General features: G+C 35.8%; 1 protein-coding gene across 2 annotated transcripts in view; it reads right to left on the bottom strand.

Annotated features, from left to right (window-relative positions):
- VIPR2 (vasoactive intestinal peptide receptor 2) overlaps positions 1-20,370 on the bottom strand; it is a 60,351-nt gene that overhangs the window by 30,708 nt on the left and 9,273 nt on the right. For both annotated transcript variants that reach the window (XM_052806590.1, XM_052806584.1), the window contains exons 3-4: positions 12,149-12,256; positions 8,366-8,463 (exon numbers count right to left, since the gene is read on the bottom strand). In XM_052806590.1, the coding sequence (XP_052662550.1) occupies positions 8,366-8,463; positions 12,149-12,256 (206 nt within the window). The remainder of the gene's footprint in view (positions 1-8,365; positions 8,464-12,148; positions 12,257-20,370) is intronic.

The raw sequence follows: 20,370 nt of genomic DNA, 5'->3' as shown, positions 1-20,370 counted from the left end.
GTAGAGGGAAAAAGAACCATATCATTGAAAGTTATTTTTTGACTAACAGCCTCCTTCCCTATGAATAAAATACTATCTGCTGTTTTTACCAATAAAGTATACTGCACAAAGTTCTTGACTGATCTGTCTGTAATAATGCCCTCACAGTGTCCTAGAGAGTTTATATCTAATTCATAACCCCTTGGTGCTCATGGTTAAGTGGACAAATTGTTCCTTTTGGGTCCGCTCTTGACTGGCCTGGCTAGATTATGATCTGACCTGTCAATCTGCAAAGGCATTAAATAAACAGACAAAAGGAATAACATATGAAAAAAAAAAAAAAGAAGGATGTTCTTTTAAAAAATTGTTCATAAACATTCAAAGAGAAGGACAGCAGCTTAAATGGATTTGAAGGCAGTCTCAGAATTCAACACAAATTTATCTAACAGCATTTCTGAGATTATTTTTATGTGTAAGAAGTGAATTTCCAAAGTCAGTAGTAAAAGCATCTGCTAAAGGGAATGGTGAATGGTCCAGAAATCCCCTGAAGGCAATAAAGGATTCCCACGAGAGACATCCTTTACTCCAGTTCTCTTGTGCTTCAGATATTATCAACTTGCAACTGAGATGACCTCAGTCCTTAGAAAGCATCTAATGGCCAATTCTATAGCACTGGCAAGAAATACAGGAGCCATTATATTTACATTTTCCCAAGAGTCATGCTCTCTATCTATAAAGCCATGTGTCACCTCCTGAAGCAGATGGAACTACACCAGCTATATTCACTATGTTCATAGCATTCAAAGTTGAAAGGTCCTTCACCTTGTCAATTTTTGAAGGCATCATAAAACCCCATTATTCAAGTTGGGAGCTGGACTGCTGTCTAATAACTCTAACTGTGTACGTAGATGCATAAATTGGATTAAACAGCATAAACATACCGAAATTGATGCCATCTATAAACAAAACTTGCATGGCAGGTGTTGATATTACAGAATTGAAAATACTACTTTAAATATTTTTCAGCCATTAGACTACATAATAAGAGAGTGTTTTGTACTTTGGCATAAAGAAAGTAGTTGTGGTTCAAACAGCATTGGGTTGGCTGAAACACGCCCAACAAAAAAGTTGGACTTGTTTCATTTTTTTATCATTCTGTACCATCTTGAAAAATCTGTCTAGATTTGATTTCAGAAAAACTCTACTGACTGAATCTTTTGAAATTGGACCTGTCTTACTTGTATCTGATTTCAGAATTCTTAAATGAAGGAAAAGAAGGTGGAACCCTACATGAACTTTCTAACAACGCCACACTGATGTAACTGTGCCTTTAATTTAGCCTCTAGCTATGTACTCTGTGCTTGACAGTAATTGTCAGGCAGGCTGCATGTAAAATGACTCCTGTCACTTTTACCCACTAGGGAGAATAGAAGAGGTTGTCTTCCTCCAGAAAAAAACACATTATTTAAAATAATGTGTCTGGCATTCTGTACACACGCGTGACCCCTACAACAAATAGTCTGACTAAAATCAAAACGAGAATCCTGTGTACTTTTAGTCCAGCACAATAGCTGTGTCAGCAGGACTGCATCTATCTGCTGGCCATTCTTTTGCCAAATGGACGAACATAAAATAGCTTCATGGAGGTCTAAGTCAGCACTGAAGCTAATCAGCCAAGAGTACTTTGACATTACCTTATACTGACCATGGTCATTTTGCTCAAACTTAGTACAAGCAAATACACAATTGAAATTATTTTATCATACGACAAAGATTTTTAATTATTCCCTATTCTACACTTGAAATTGTGGCTAATGAACATATTTCATTCTTCCAGACTGTTTTACTGGTCTAGTATTATAACGGTCAGCAATCTTAAATGTTTTAAAATTTTCTACTAATCAAAAATTAACCCTGCTTCTCAAACTATTGCAAAATTAAGTAAACACTACTACATTTTGAATCCAATACATCAACAATTATAGTTATTTAAATTCAGGTGTTATGATTTTCAAAAACAAGCAAAAATTTTAGATGATTAGCATGAAGCACTTTATCAGACTCAGCATCAAAGAGGTTGCAATCATACTGCCACTTAAATTTCCTGTATGAGTGTAAATAGAAGTGTCTTAATTTGCCTGTAAGACCTCTATAATGCCTAGTGACTCAACAAAAAAATTTTCAAATGGTGTTCTGAAATTATATGTTTATTAAATATACACATGACCCCCATAAAGACAAAGAATTAAATTCTGCATTGTGTTGTGGTAGTTGAAATCCAGGAAATTACTTTAGATTAATATTAACTTAGTTATAGCTATTAAATATTTGTCACTACTCTATATTTTACATAGTACAATTTAGAAACAAACTCCTTATATTGTATTGCTGCAAAAGAAACAGGCAAAGCAATACCAAATCTGATAGCACATAAAAGTAAATGTGTTTTATGTAAGATGGACATATCTTATTTCTTATTTACTATTCTGTGTGAACCATAATTAGCCAGGTCTCGATTAAACTTCAGCTTTAACCTCTGAACTTAATAAAAAATTTGCAAGATTGGCAGGAGTAAAATGAGTGCAAAGAAGGTATGGATTGACCAAAACAGAATTTAAACCTAAATTATACTTATATTTTTAAAAGATTTTAACACACAATGAATATCAAAACTCCTTTAGTTTTTGTATTCAAAGCATAAACTGATTTGAGTCATGCATATGAAATTGAAATGCCATTATGAAATGGAAATGACATGAGATTTTTTGCAAGTCTAACAAAAATTGTACTTTTGCAATAGTAGTAACAGCAGCTGGCCTCTGCAAAATATTCACGATTATCTGAGCAATACTGATTCCAAAACTGAAATCCAACAATTTACTCTTAAAGTTTTGAGGAAAATATTCAAATTACAACCACTAAACTAAACTTAATAGGTGGTCAGGCACAGCAAAAATCAGTGGCTTGTGATTTTCAGAACAGTTTTATGGAAACATTTACAGAATCTGTGACTGCTTTCCAGACTATAAAGATCTAATCCTAAGGTGTTTCCTCTTTTTTTGTGGCTACCTAATGTTAACAGGTTTTAAAAGGGTATGAAAAACCACACACATAAAAATAAATTGGATTAGTACAAGTTTGGGTAATCAGTGTTATTTTCAATACACTTTTTTATAAAATCTATTCTTATGCACACTTGTGGGTTTTTTTCTTAGAACAGACACCTTTTTCTGCTAATGTTTCCGTTAAAGTTAGTTTCATGTTATTTTTACTAAGTTCAGGAGACAGAAGTCTTCTATTTATTTACAGAATAGACAACACAAAAGCTTCCTAGGCAAAGTTGACAGTTACCCAGTGGATCCTGCAACCTCAGCCTTGGTTTGGAAGGACCTCTAGGGGTTAGAGGGTAATTCAGTGCTGAAGGACAAAATGCTCTGAACAAATTTTAGGGCTTGATTCTTTGTCTGAAGTAGGTTTGCTATTGACCAGAAGTCACCCTTAACATAAAAGAAAAACCCACACCTGTTTATTCATTTAATCATTACTAAAGTATTTACGATCATTATCATCCCAAGTGACTCTTCATTTTGTTTATTCTGTGGGCTAGTATATTCCTGTAATACTGTATGTAAGAAGAGTCTAGTATTCACAGATATGATTACTTACAACTACATTAAAATTTGTGGGTTTACATTTTCATGATACAGGGGTCAGAGTACATTACATAATATCCAAATATACATACTAGAAGAACATGTCAGAAAACCTTAAACTGTACAAAAAATATAAAATCAGAACTGGGCCTAGCAAGCAAGTTCAGTGCTTTAGAAACACTGAAACAAGCAAATGCAAATAAAAGTGGAATAAAGAACCCTAGTTCTTTCCTTTTGTGAAGTTAACTTAAACAACACAGTAGCCATTTCTAAAATCTTGTAGTACTTTATAAGAGAATAAATATAAACTGAGATAAAGAGATGGATTACATGTTGTGGACAATTTACTTTTTTCTTATCAGTCACTTCTACACATTTTTAAATGGTGCAGAGAAAAACAGAATTTACTAAAAATATTGGAATTCCTCACAGTATTTAATAATCTTTATACAAGTAATTAATGATATCCCTTTTCTGACATGTTTCTCCTTCAATTCACCATAAACCTAAACATCACCCAAAAAAGATGAGACCAGCATTGCCTTAAGTATCCTTAATAATAGTAGCATCATTAATTTTGCCAGTAAGAGTACCTTCTTAGTGAAAGTTCCCTAACCATACTGGGAGAGATGACAACTTTATAAATGCACAAACCTCCATATTTTCCTGTGTAAACGTGTACCAGCCTATGTGTATCCATGAATGTGAACATTCTCACTGCGTACTGATGTTCTGCAGTGTCTTTGGACAGTCTGCAATTAATAAATTAAATTCCTACTGTGCTCTGCGAGAGACAATATAGGCTTATATTCAGGCCTAGTCCTTCTCACTTGAAGTCAATGGAAGAAGATTTTGTATTTATTTTAAGGAATACTGGTCTCTTAATCACGTCTCATGAAAAGAGTAATGAAAAATGCAGAATGTAATGTAAATAAATATAGCATGACTTACAGGCACACAGAAAAAGCACTGGTAGATGACTGCCCTGCATTACATTTTGTTGAGAGGGAAGGATTCAATTTAGACTCAATACAAACAATCCATTAGTCCAGTGCAATGATCCACTTCACAGACAGCAGTAATGCATCTGTTTTCTAAAGGTAGCTACAGACATTCAAGACAGTGTTTGTGTCAGTCCTGGCCCGGCTGCCTTGACGCCACTTGTCTTGGGTAGTCTATCTGTATTGTGTAGTGGGTAGCACACCCAGTATGTTATCTCTGACCGCAGCCTAAGCGTGAATGCTTCAGGAAACTGGCCAAATAGGGGAATACTTCTTCCATAGGTGATGCTTCTACATATGCACAAGCTGCAACAGTATCACGACATTTAATAGCCCTGAGGATCTTCCTCTCAATTAATTTGTCTTTGTATGACCCTATGCATTCAAATCACATAGCCTGTAACTTGTATATATTGGGGGTTTTGTGTGATCTAATAAATCTCAGGCCAATTCACACTAAGATTAGACAAAGCTGTATTAACTGACCCAGTCATTATTTTAAATCAAGTGGACACCTTTCAGTCCTTTACATTCACCAGACATCTTGCCGTATATTAATAAAGATGACAGAGAGTTTAATACCCTCTGAAGACAGGTAGGACATGTCTCTAGTTTGTTCAGCCTAGATAGAAGATGTCAAAACATGTCAGGGAAAGGTTGCAGTGAGGCTTGGTTTGGGTTAACACACCTTGATGTGTGTTTCTAGCATGGTCAAATCAAGCTATTCATGAGCTCAACAGAAATATAAAAGGAAAAAAAAAAAAGAGACGCTTACATGAATGACTGAGATGAACCTAAACCTTCATCTTGAAGGTTAGCAGTAACTAGTTTACTTATAGGAAAGAGACTGGAATTATATAATAAAGGTTTAGATCTACAATTTGATGTGATAACAACATACAGATAAGTCTGTTCAGAGACTGTCATACTTGTCAAACTGGTCCCCTGTAAATACAGGCAGGAGCACTAAAGAATACTAACAGAAGATCTAAGTGAAATAAAACATTCAATTTGAGGGTGCTGTATCAGGAACTTACAGTTAATTTCAAAATGTTAAGCAAATAATTTCTTTTTATAGAACCTGCTAATATACCATTTGACATGGAATAAAAATTGAACATTTTAACTCTGAGTAAAATCAATGAAAACTGTGGAAACAGAAAAGTTCTTTCAGCAGAGAAATAATAGATGACATTCTTGTGGTATTTTTAAATAAGTTTTCTCATTTCAGTGCATTTTCAGCATAAAAATTTGGTACCTACTAATAAAGTGCCTATTCGGTATTTGCTCGCCAATCTCTATCATTTAAACCTTCTCTAGAATGTTCAAAGCTGCCCCAAATAGATGCATAGCTGGAGAGATATGTATGTCTGTGTGTATGCATATGTATCTCTCTAAATAAATATAAAATGTGTATAGAAATAAGTCCCCTTTAAAGTAAAGATACAAGTTCATATCCTAAAAGACAGCAAAAAAACAGGAATAAATACTTAACTGGATCTATAATGGAAACTCATTCAGCAGTGAAGATGCAGGCACCAAACCGACACCAAAGACAGTTTCTACCTAATCCTTTAACATTGTCTTCAGAGAAAGCATACAGATGAAAACTTAAGACGTACCATAAGAAAAGTATTTTGGCACCTTTCCAAAAGTATGATCTCCTTAGTTACTGTAACTTTGAGGGCAACCTCATACATCATCCGCAAAGCATATTGTTGCATGACATTTTTGTGTTCAAAATATTTTGTATCCAATTACTTAGGATTTCATTTTTAGCTCTTTTTGTTGAAATTCTAGGTCAAATAAAAATGAACTATACTGATTTATGTTCAGACTTTTCGTTTTGAGGTGCTATCATTGAGCACTAAGATCCAAATTCAAAAAAACATCTTCTGTGTAACACTTGGCTGATGCGGAACCTCAAATGCCTCCTGAAATCTCACAACTGCATGATAATTACATTTTTTATACTGTCTTCCATGAAGAGATGGATTTAAACACATGCTTTCCTGTTTCCCTTTTCAGATTTTATTCTGATAAATTTTGTCCTTTCTTTAACTACAAAAAATTTAATATTTGCATAGGAACAGCTTATCTTCTGACAAGTCAGCACTATTGTATCCATTTTTTGACTTGCCAACTTTAAGGTTAGAAAAGAATTACTGTCTTGTCCCATTGAAATAATCAGTTTATGATCTTCAGGCAAAGAATATTCCCTGAGCAATGACACTGGTACTTGAGAAAAAAGGACAGGGCCCTCAGGCCATACTGCTTGAAATGCAATCAATTCTTGAACTTCCTCTTTCCCTCTCTGCAACATGCTATGCATTTATGCCATATACTATGTTAGATATCTATGATATTCTATCTATTGTACTTTTGTTAATAATTTTTTCAGTATGTGCTTTCCACAGCTCTATTCTAATTTTTATCCTCACTAGTTTATTATTTGTTCTTTTCCAGGCTTTCGTAAATGTTGCTACTACTTCCTATTTCCAGTTTCTCTTTGTTCATTCCTGCAAGTACAATCAACTTGCAATTCATTCTCCTCCTTCAAATTACTAATAAGTATGTCAAAAAAGAACTGTTTTTCTATTATATTAGTTCATCTGCTAATTAAGTATTTCTCACTACTTGAAATGTTATCTTTTGTTAATTTGAATTTTTAAGTCTTGACCCATTTTCACTCCACATGACAATATCTGGGTTGAATGACAGTGTCTTAAAATGGCTGTTGCAGCAGTAATGTGTGTGCATTCCCAAGCTGTCAGATGATACTGATGTTTTAGAACGTGTCTTCAGAAAAGTTGGGAAAACAACATATTCTATCCATTTTCTTTATTATCTATTTTCAACTACAGTAATGGCTGGGCTTTTAAATACAGAAAGAGATAGCAAGAACTGCATGTCTTAGCTAGAATGCCAGCACATCTCCGTAAACCAGACAGAACAGGTCTGCTAGAGCTATTCCACACATACTAAAAACCAGAAAAAAACACCAGCCAAGTATCTTTATTCATGAGAGGACTTCATCGTTCATGATAACAAGAGTTTTACTGACACTATGAGCTCATGCTTGTAAACAAAATCTTGCTCTGTTAGCCTCAGCAGCAAAACAGACAGACAATATGTAAAACGTGATAGAAAAAGTACTTCTCTCAACAAAAAGAACAAGAGTATCTGCAAAGTGAACAAATTTATTTTTCCATTTATAGTGTATTTAAGATATCTTGATAGCTTTTCAAACCACTTCTAATTGCTAACGCAATTTAAAGTCCAATATAAATCTGCAATAATTCCAATGACCTAAATTCATTCTATTTTACTTAAACACATACCAGCAATCAAGTGGTGCATGTATTATTAACAGATTATTACAGTATTAGGATTTGTTATAACAGAAACTTCTAGAAATAATACAACGTAAAACATACTGTGCACAAGCCAAGTAACACTGCAATATTAGAAATACAGATGCATTACTGCAATTGCCAACTGTTTATAGCCTTGAGTTTCAAACATTTATGATTTTATCTTATATGACATTTGCAATCCAAGCATATGGCAATCAATGCTACCAAAAATTACTACAGATTTTCATTAATTATGATAGAGTAAAATGGGAACTATTTAGAGGCAGAATATGTCTGATGACTGTATTGAACACCAGCATCGAAAAAGTATTTTCTATGCAGTATTATTTCTATTCAGAAAAAGTATTTTTCCTACCTTATAATCATCTTCATAGTCATTATATCCACAAGTACTTAAGATGTCAGGAAAAATATCTGACCATCCATTACTTGTACAATTTTTGCTAATATTTCCTGTAAAGCAGAATTTGAGAGTTTAAATTAGAAAGATTCAAAAGTCTCCTCATCAATGAATCTTCAGACAACCTAACTTTGTCATTCTCTGTTAATGTCCTGTATTTCCTAGCAGTCCTGTTAAAGCAACCCAGCCATTTTCTTTCATGTGCTCTTCAATCATATTACTTTGGCTTTTACTCTTGCTCTGAGTTGCCTTTGCACTAGAGAAAAACAAAAGTAATTCCAAGAGGTGATGGCAGGCTTCTGCTTTGGTATAACAGCTATTTCTGTTACATCTGCAAAAGCCTGAAATATTTTGCTCTTTTACCTAAAGTATTTTGGGGGCACTCTTTCAGCTCCCTCTAGAAAGGGGATAATTTGTAGGTAAAGCAATTTGGTAGAAAAGTAATTTAAGTGAGAGTTGTTCTAACCTCCTATTTAAGCTTTTCTGAGAAGGCAATACCAAATGATCTACTGAAGAGTTATAAAAGCTCTTAGATATTATGGTGATGAATTACTGCTACAGCATATGTTGGTAGAGTTGGTAATGCACTTGAAAGGCCAAATTATGTGATAGTTTGAAGAACAAGGAAATAAATATGCATGCTGAATCTCACTCTTTGAACCAATCACTGAAAAAATGTAGTCCAAGGAATGTACAGGAGATGTGCAAGTACAGTTGGAAAGGAATTTTGAACATCTATTAATTTCAGAAAGGATTTTTTGGTTGGAACTGAGAGTAGTTGTTGACTCTTTTCCCAGATGAAGTCACGCAGATGAGATGCAGGCAACTCATGATTCTACTCCTTAATCTAATTAATATGAACTAATGTTCATACAGTATGGAACAGCTTCAACAGGAGAAAACTGAAGAGTCTGATGTCAGAATAAGGAATAGTCATTACTCTTACAATGTTAAATCATAAGCAACTTCCTCTCACCCTTCTTACAGCAATTTTTATATCCACGATACTGGAAATCTATAATAGCATACTGCTTTGGTTTGTAGTACTCTTTAACTGACTTAAAGATGCCTGTTTTTCACCACAGAGGAACAAATTTATGTGTCACAGATCAACTGTGGCCAAGAATAACCAAACATGTTTACATACACTCCAAACTAAAGCTTTTGTGATTTTTATCTTGCTGATTGGTTACTGGAATTTCTTCTTTGTATAAAGTCTTCAGAGGAAAGTTGTAAATATCCTACAAATGGCTGACCAACCAACAACCAAATCTTTCTAGCTTATAACAAGGCCTTGACCTCAAACCACAGTGTCTCCTCAAACAACAAGACCACTTCTGCCATTTGGCATAGACATGGCATATTTTAAAGAAAACGTAACCTATTTATACACTCTGAAGAGTCTTCACTTTAAAAGTACATCAAGATTCTCTGACTAGGCAGAGCAGAGGAATGTATTAACAGAACCACAAATTACGTCAAAGCCAATTTTGCAATAAAAAGACTCCATGTACTCAGGATGCTGAAGTATTTTTTACTATAAATACTGTAAGGCCTTCTAACTTAAAGACAGTTAGGCAATGTTCTATGGAAGACATTTTTTATTTCTACACTGTCGTTCCATGCAATTAAATATTTCAGATGGCAACCTCATTTAAAACCTGTAACTTGACACATGCATTTGAATAAAAAAATAACAGAGTAACTTTCTGATACTCATATACTTACATCATCATGTACAATACAGAAAAAACATTATAGGATAATATGATTGCTTTTACAGTAAAAAGTCACTTAATATAAAGTTACTAACATTCAATAGAGAATTAATTATGTGGTATGCTTAAACTATAACCTTGACCATCACAGAAGAAATTAGGAGCCAGTCCTCCAAACGTTGTAAAGATGAGAAGACTACTTTTTAAAATTCACAATTTAAATTAAGAAATCCTTTAAAGAATTAATGGTATTTAAAAGCGTACTTGTGATTTGGTATACTTCCATGAAAAATAAGGTAGTCTAGATCATCTTGTAGTAGAATTTTAATTCATCTTAAACCCTGAGAAAACTAAAACATACATCTCACAAATCTGGTTAAATAAAAAGAGTTAGATTTCTTGTTTAAAGACATTTTTATAATTTCCTGCCATAAGAATCAAGTAAATTTGAAATGTGCTGTGTATGAATTAAATAAACTATACATTGCTGAGCATAATCAAATTATAAAGGTGCTGAGATAGTTAGATCTTAATTGAATCAACCATGCAAGTTGTCTGCAAATTATAGAAAGACAAGATTTTAAAAATCCTCTTAATTGAACAGGTACCTCTAAACAACCACCCTGTTAGTTCCACAAGCAAGAAGTAAATGGGTAGCTATCAAAAAAGCTGTATATGTGAAAAATATAGCAAACTATAAAAAGGAATTGATCTTTCAGTCTTGATGACGCCATGCCCAAGTGAGATAGACTTGTAATGCTTTATGAAGGTTTCAGACTTACATATTTATTGCAGTTGGTTTATAGGAAAATTAAAATGTTATTGTAATATAAGATACTGACAGCTGTTAAATATCAAGCACCCAAACTCCAGAGAGAGCGTGCGTGCTCTAGCTTTTGGCAAATAGAAGCAGTGTGATTTAATTCAGATTTTGAATTTTTGATACTTATTAGTTTGCCTTGTCTCATGACAACACCTTAATATTTTCGTTTGAGTCATTTGAATACTTTTATAGATTTCACAAGATTTAGCGAACATTACACATACCTTCCCCTTTATAAACTGTTTAGACTATCCATGATAAACTAATCAAGATTCACCAGCTCCAGGAATGAAAACCTTTGCTCATCTGTAGATTGTTTTACTGGAACAAGACTTAATCAACAGTTTTGATAATAAAGGTATTTTAGTGATACCCCAAGTTAGCCTCTATGTTAAAAGTGATATTGTTAAAAAGCTCTCCACAGAGACCTCAAAAGCAGAATTAAATTACTGTGTTTTGCATCTTCCACCAGCTCTTCATGACAAACATTTCTCACATGAGCAATGGGGATAAGATTTTTACTGCTGCATTTTGAGATACGTATGTGAAATGCTATGTGTGCACCATCTATTTTTAAAACCCTCAGTAAGAAGCCAAAGTGCAAAATTAAACCACAGTATGATGTATTGACAAGATGGTGCAGATGACAGTAGACTTAAAACAGTTAAATGTTTCGGCAGTCTGAGACACTGATGAGCTCTCTTCAAGTTCCATTAAAAAGCAGAATCAAAGGTTTCATAATAACTACCTTAAATTGCAATAGTGATAATTTTTAGGTATTAAGTGTTAATGTTGGCTCATTATTCTCATGAAGGCAAGGCAGAGCTCCCCTCCTAAGCACAGAAGGAACAATCTGCGTGTGACCTGCTGACAACTGTTAAAGATGTCAGTCAGGCTCAGCTGCCTTAATAATTAACACAAATAGGTCAAAAAGAGCAAGCAATGTCTTCAGCCTTGACGAGTGACACTATATCAGAATATATCTTTAGCATCTGACTCAAAGAACACCATATGGACCACAAAGACAATTATTTGGTCTTTTCATGAGGTACCATGAACAACTGTGTTAAGAATCTATTATTTTAATTCTTTAAAAAGAAAATAAAAACCTTAAAATGCAAATAAACCATTTTTTAGCACATTATGTTATAAAATACCAAAGAGAAGACAGCAAAAATACACCTTAAAATGAAATACCTGGTTTGCCAGAAAAAAGGCTAAATACTTTTGGACAAGGGACAGTGACAGTCTCTCCAATCTTTGCAGGACGCCAACAGGTGATGTTATCCCAAACTCCAACACATCCTGAAACAAAACCAGCAGTAACAGACTTGAAAGCTCAGTCTGGTCCAAATCATCCTACTGTATTTACCTCATAGAGACTTGCTGGAAGCTTTGGATAAGTAGTTCAAGAAAGATTAGACTCTTTCAAGAAAGTTGCAAGATGGTATTTCCTATGAAAATGTTATGGGAATCACAAGAGTCTGCTGATTAACCAGCTTATTTTTAGGTCAGTTAAAACATTGTTTGCAAAATGTCTCATTAAAACTATATCATTTTGATGGGATCATGCTAAGAAAAATAAGAAATGCTAAGAAATAACTTCTGAGTATTAATATGGATTATTAACAATTCCAAAATTTTGAGAATCTCTTAATCACAGTCAAAATGAACTTTCTTATCTGCAGTAATAGGCAGATTGAACATCACAAAGAAATATTTAACTAGTTCATTGGACTTGGCATCACAAATACGATAGGAGCACATCATGACTGGAGAATTTTTGGAACAAAGGGCATGGACTTACAAAATCATCTCTCCTAAATTAAATAACAGAGATTTGAACAAAGAATGCTTCAATGTATATTGATTTCAGGAAGGGGGGGTCATAAAATTTTATAGGCATGTTTTATAGTAGTACTAGTAACAACTTGTTACTAGTAGATAGTAACTACTTGTTACGGCTTTGCCCATGCTGATGTCTATATAAATGTGGCTCAAAAGCAGTATCTTGTGAATGCGCATATATCTTCCTATAGCCTGCTACAGCCGCTTGGATCAACCATGCTCTATTTGTTTCAAGGTGTCTACTTATGATGCATGCCTTCTAAGCAGTTCTGAAGGTTTCTGAATATAAGCCTTATGAAGAATTAAGAGGACAAAGAAATAAGGAAATGTTACTCATTAACTCAGTCCAAGTTATCTCAAAGAAAAAAAAAACCATGCAAAATTCTGGGCATTTATGTCTTCAAATAAGGCAATTCACACTTGACAATTTAGATTTGTAATTAATGCTAGAAAGAAACAAAACTTTTATCCTACCAGTATTATCTCCATAAGATTATTAGAAAGTATAAGGGACAGTTTATTCCTTTCAGTAGAGAACATGAAACTTGGACTAGGAACTGCTCACATCCATGTATAATACTATTCTCCAGAATATTTATAGTATTAGCAATTCACTATTCATTTACTCCATGTTAGTGAGGTCATAGCCAAAATCAAGCCACCTGAGTTAAAGGAAGCTGCAAAAGGAGTATTTAGAAGTTCTATATTTGTATTAAACCATCTTAGTGCAATTAAACTTGGACAGCTTGGGTTGACTTAGCGTCTAGCATCCTACTTTCAAAGTTTAAGTTACTTTCAAAGTACACGTAAACTAGGGAACCCAAGAATGCGTTACAGGACCGGCAGTTGGATTGCCCCTGGGGGTATGTTCTAGCTGCAGCATGAAGCAGAGCCAATGGCATAGCATTCCCATGGGTCTTGCTTTCCTTTGGAAGACATCTAAGTGTGATAGTTGGGAGGGAGCCTCTGTGCTGTACTAAGAATAGGGTTTGGAGATGAAAAAGGATGAGAGGATTATGGGGTAAATTCTGCATTTGGTCACCAATTCCGTAGAGTCCTCTTTACACAGTTTTGCAAGGAAATGCTATTCTCCAGAGGAGTCACTTGTTCATGGGGACTGGGTCTTTCTTCACTCCTCTTAGGATTATACAGCTCTAAATGCAGCATCTGTTCTATATTCAGAAAGATGATGCCAAAAATACGGGATTAGTAATGGGAACACTTCACAAAGTTTATCTGTGTGGGTACATGACATGTAACGCCTTATCCTCCACTGCCTTGTATGTTGTATCAATCTCCAAAGAGGTATGCAAAAAATGTATTAAATGTTCATTACCTCTCACACACACCCCCCCACACACAGTTCAATGCCTTTTCCAGTCAAGCATCAAAAAACTCCAAAGATGGAGATATCACAATCTCTCTGGGCAACCTGCACACACACAACTTCCTCCATGAAGAATTTTTCTATGCATCTAATTAGGATCTCCCTTGCTGCAGGTTGCTTTGATTGCTTCTTGTTGTGTTTCTTGGGGTTTTTTTTCTGTTCACATCTGAGAAGAGTCTGGCTCCATCTTCTCTGTAAGCCCATTAGGTAGATGAAGACAGCAATCAGATCACTCTTCTCCAAGCTGAACAAACCCAGCTTTCAGTTAGTCATTATATGCTGCATATTCCAGTGCCATCTCCATGCCCTCTGCTGAGCCAATTAATGGCTTTCCTGTACGCAGGAGCCCAAAACTGGACACAGTACTCTGCTGAGATGCAGTCTTACAAGTGCCAAATAGAAACAGACAATTGCTTCTCTTGATCTACCACTTCGCTAATGTAGCACAGTATAGGGTTAAACCTCACCTCCGTAAGGGTGCACTGTTGACTCATGTTTAAATTAATATCTTTCTAAAGCAAACTTCTAAAATGGGTCAGAAGAATTTCATCCTATAAAATGCTTATTTCTTCCCAAGAGAGCCTGAAGCTGTTAATCAAGTTGCAGAATCTAGACTCTAGGTATCTGTATTTACTCCAATCAATCCCATCCTTATTTGCTTAATACTATGTGACTAACCTCAGTTTGTCAAGTTCTCCAGTTACCTGAAGAGGACTAATTGTTTTGGTTCCTTTAGTAACTTTGACTCCTAGCCAATATATCTGACTCCTTCTTTTAGCTTTACCTTAGAGTAAGGGAGACGTACTTAGGAACTGTGAGAGTGACATTCTTTTTAGCTGTATTCCACAGTTGGCTGAGAAGTTATTGTTCCCATTGATAATTCAGTCTTTTCAGGTTTCTGGTCCTTACCTCTTGAATAAGTGTTTTTAGCAACTGACTCAGAGTCAGTAATAGTCTCTGAACTCCATAAACACTCCTGTTTTCCCCAATGATCATGCAGAGTTTGTCCTTTCTAGTGTATCTGCCCCTACAGCTGGTTCATACATTTCTTTATGAATTAATTAATGAGTTTTCTCTATGCTCTGTTTTACCTGTCTACCTTGTACTGCCTTCTAGCACTTGTGGCTTTTCTTTCAGCATTAGTAACGATATCTCTGAGATGATGTTGACTTGGTCATCTGTATATAATTTAAGAGGTTTACATCTGAGCAAGTCATCTTCACACCCTTTGAAGTCAATGGAACTTAAACATGCCTAGGTGCTTCCTGAGTTGCAGTACTGGATCAAAATCAAGTCCAACTCTCCATGATGTAACACCAGGGCTTATGAAAAGTAAAAGAACGTTTACCTCAGTCAATTCAGGTCATGCTTCCTTCCCAATTGATTTTAAGCCAGAAACAACATCAACAATGTGACATACAAGTAATCAGAAAGACAAAGAAACTATTTTCTTCATCTGCCAGCACTCAGAACTACAGTGACAAAATGAAACTCTTTTGGCTTTGATGGATGTACTGCCTGAGCCAGCATAAACAAGCCCTGGAGTACACAAGAATAATCAGCATCTTGTGTGACTTCAGACCTTTTTAGTTCATCACCATTTCCACTAACAAGTGACAGCTGAGATGAGTCATTAAAGTGTTCATGCACGCTCATAAAAACTGATGACTTTCACAAATTTTCCCTTTTGTTCAATATACTCTCTGTAAGATGGTGGATTTGCTACAGTAATCTGCAAACAGTTCAGAGGCCTTTATACATTTTTTATACACTGTTATATGGACTGGGCTAAGGTTTTGCTAAAAAGGCAGCTGAACAATGTGGACTTCAGAGCTCCATTAGTAAGTTTTCCACAAAAACCCACAAAACTCTTATTCAAGCTTCAATTACATGAAATATTAGACAGAAGAACTGAGGTCCAAGTCCTATTCCCACCAAAATTATTCAACACAATTTGTATCAGATCTTGAAGCTAGCTTGCAGGAAGGAAATCAGTATACAAGTTTTTGACATTCGAAATGTTACAAGTCACTAATGTTTTCTGGGGAATGTATTTCTTACCTCAGTTTTTCCTCAGTATTTTATGACTTTACAGGCATCTACAGCACAAAAAGAATGATACTTTTCCAGACTCCTTAAATCAAATAGATGAAATAACACAAAAGATGTATTTCCTACATCTAGACTGCATTCAAATGCATCACAATCATGAAAGTGAAACTTGAGTGGCTGTCATCAGAATTCCAAGAACATTAAGCCTCAATTTATGTATATTTACAGGCTTATTTATTATGGTACAGGAAATCTGAGAAAACTGCTGAAATGTCCTGGAGGCATTTACAGTCACTGAATGACTACAGTGTGCTTCTGAAAATTGGTCTAGGCCTGAATGCTGAAATGATGGTGTTACTAGTGCACTGCTAGAGGCTGCTACAACTGTTAAACGATACGCACTTTTCCAGGCTTTCAAATCACACCCTTCCTCATTTCCTCCTCCTCTTATTACTACAGATTTTTGACAATATTGCAGTCATATATCTTTTTCTTCTCTTAGCAAAACATACCCTTGTGCAGAGGTGGGACACAATTAACAAGTCCATTCTTCCTACACTTGCATCAATTTGTCTCTTCCATCCCAACAACTTTTCTCTATTGTACAGCACAAGCTTAATTGTGCACAATTGAAACTAGCAATTAATTTCCCACTGATCTTGGAAATTCAAGATGTGGCACAGCTGGAGACCTTGGTGAGTCTCACAGGTCTTCAAGTAGATATTGCTCTTTACCCATCATAGTATCCTTTTACAACAACGACATACGCAATATTGTCAGAGGGTGACAGAGAATGATTCACTTCATCCTAAACCACATGAAAATAGGCCTAATTAATTGCTCCCAACAATTGCCTATTTCTCCCCAGTGACTACAGAGAAGCCTACAGTGCTATAAATACACTGTTGGAAAATGAAGGTGCAATAAATGCTGTTAAATGTGTGTCTGCACATAGAATATCTAACTTGATCAAGCTTGATATTCTCCTCTCTACTCACCTACTCCCTACTACCCTTTGCCCAGCCATTAATTCACTCAGTGTCAGGATTGCTGGACTGTCATCCATCACTGCTGCATTTCATAACATCATTATGTACGCTCTTATTCTCTGGAGGTTTTACCCATCTCCCACATATATAAGCCTGTTTCCTACTGTCTCCAAAGGATATTAATCAAGTAAGACAAAAAACATTTTTATTTTTAGTTTTAAATAAGGTTTTAAGTTTTAGTTCTAGTAACAATTTTACCAATAATTCTATAGAAAATATCTCACAAATAAAATTTAAATTGCTCCAATGTTTACTTCATGTCTGCAATATTCTTTATTTATCATATTTTAAAAAATATTCTGAGTACCCAAAAGTATTCTAATGTACATTTTTATCCTTTTATGTTCATTAATGGATTTAGTCTCTATGTTTGCATCCTGCTTCAATAAATTCTCAAGCCTGGAATGTCTTTGTCCTTTCACGCTGATATGTACACATACAAAACCAGTCCAGCTCTTGATCTGTCTAACTCCTCAACTTTTCTGTGCATCTCTACTACCATACTCTTTACATTCTTCTTTACATAATAATAAAGCTAGCAAAGGCAAAAAAAGAAAGAAAAAAAAGGTTCTTCATCCCTATTTCTGTGGCGTCTAGAAGAACGCTCCTGCACCCTACATATAACAATCTGTTTTCAACCTCTTCATTTGCATCACTTATTTCTCTGGTCTGTCATTTGCAGCATATGCAAGGAAACAATCAATCTTGCCAGAAAACCTTTGCTCAATGACTTGCTCAAAAGTGTGTCACTCCTTTACTGCTCTTCCCTCCTGTTCCTCCAGGTGATATTGCAGATGCTATTCTTAGCTAGTTTCAACGAGATCACTTTATTAGAATGTTTGGTCTTTAATGCTTATGATGCATTTGCAGATACTTCATAATGAAAGGAAACATAACAGACTATAAACTACATTTTGTCTCTCATTTTTTTCAGCTTACCTAAGTATTGCCACCACATTCATCACATTGCTGAGATCCAGTCTTTGAGCAACAAGTTTGCTTACCTACATGTGCTTCTTCATCTATAAAAATGTGTAACACACTGGGTTTGTACTGCAAAGTTTTGTTTATATACACATTTTATCCACATATTAACCACTAGGTGGCACTTTGCATTTGGATTTTAAAAATTGCCAATTCAAAGAGAGGTTTAGCATTTTTTAAACTGTCTAGGCATGCATGATACATGAAACAAAGAGAGAGTGCCTTGAAAATCAGCCAGAAAGTTGTCAGCTAGTCTCGGGTTTATATTTCGAACAGGGAAACATTTTGATTTTTGTACTTAACTTGACAAAGCTGAAGCAATCTCACCTCTTATGGGCAATGTTTTCTGGACTGTAGGTCTGAACGCCACATCATGTAATTTAGGCTGCAGGAGCATTTATGAACATATACGGACTGAAATTCTTTCTGTATTTTCACACAAGTAATAAGAAAGAAAGGAAAAGGAGGGGCTAGGGAAATAGCAAGCTAGCAAATAGGAAGCAAAGCAGACACACAGCAGAACTGCTTAAAGTGGTAACAGGAGTAAGACAGTAGCAAAAATGCTGTTACTTCAAGATACTTTGCTAAAGTTATTTGCCGTCTACTTTTGTCAGGGCCCTGAGTGCACTGGTAGGCCTTAACGGCCCTGACGAGCCTCACGCCCCTGCCCCGGGTCCCATCTAAGCTCGGGTCTGGGCCTTTAGCGATGCTGTGGGTGCACCTCACTTCAGCTTCGTCACAGCAGTGCCCGTGCCCGCCTCTGCCCGGGCCCCGACCCACCACTATGGCCCTGCCCGGCCATCCCGGGGCTGTGTCTGACCCTGGTTCCCTGCACCAGGCCAGATCCTGACCCCACACCTGCAGGCTAATGTCCCCAGCTGTCCCTACCCCGGGGAGGCTCCCGATGCTGCCCATGGCTGCCCTCCGGCTGCCTTGGCTGGGGGTGGGACGGGATCTGCCTGCCAGGCCCTGCCTGCCCAGGGGCCCCCAAACCCTCTCCCCAAGTTGCTGACAGTCTGCCCTCATGTGAAAATGAAAACACCGGCTGCAAAATGGTCACGAAGCGGCTCCAATATGCCCATGTTGAACCAAAGCACTGATGTGAAATCGTGCAGTGTATGCAAGCCCTGATTATTCAGAAACACTGAGGAAATGCGAATGTAAACTTTTTTAATTACCCGTCAACAAAAACTACACAGCAAGTAGAATTTTGGAAATCTACAGTACACATCAGATTTAACTAGCTAAACAGAATGATGAAACCAATAAAGTTTATCTCATGTTCACCCAAAATGTTTGCAGTTTATAGGTTTTCAAAAGCCAGTCCTATTACCAGGAATGGCAAAAATACTGAGATTTCTAGGGGATTACTGGCTTTTCACTAAATGAAACATTTCAGAAGAAATGCCTTACTTCCCTTCTGAAGAATAGCTTCCCATCAGATAATCAAAAATCTATAGGCCATTTTTATATTTTAATGTAATTTACGTATTTTTAGGGTTCTGTAAGGAAATATGAAGTTGCCAGCTAAAAACTTGGAAGAAAACCCTCTAAAAAAGAAGGGTGAATACATTGCCATCCAAATTTTCCACGACGTAAATCCTGCTTTCCAATTACTCCAGATGTTCTTTGGACACGAGCATTTGTTTTTGTATGACTGGACAGCACTCTAATCTTACCATAAGAACACCCATTTTCTATTATACTGCAAAGATATTCATGGATGTATGGTCAAAGCTGTAAGAGGTACCTTCATCTTTGTGTTGCCCCAATGTAGACACGCTGTACATTCTTCAAAAAATACCAATAAATATCAATCTCCCCATCTTCATATAAACCCCACCACAAAATATTAAAAGTCTCTGTAAAGTATTGGGACCATATACTTCTGTTAGTTTGGATTATGTCTAACCCCTGTGCTATTTGTTGTATTAGCTGGAGCTTTTTTAGTGTTTTGGTATTCAAGATTGCTTTCTTGTGGTATTTGAACTTTGGATGTCATGGAGAGCAGACTGCCATGGCCACAGCTGTCTTTATCAGGACTCAAGTGCAAAACTATGCAGGGCAGTATTTCTTTCAGAATCTTCTGAAAAACACAA

The sequence above is a fragment of the Harpia harpyja genome, chromosome 1 (genome assembly GCF_026419915.1).
Source record: "Harpia harpyja isolate bHarHar1 chromosome 1, bHarHar1 primary haplotype, whole genome shotgun sequence".
NCBI lineage: Eukaryota > Metazoa > Chordata > Aves > Accipitriformes > Accipitridae > Harpia > Harpia harpyja.
The sequence above is the reverse complement of the archived record's forward strand: the minus strand, read 5'-3'. Positions and strand labels throughout refer to the sequence as shown.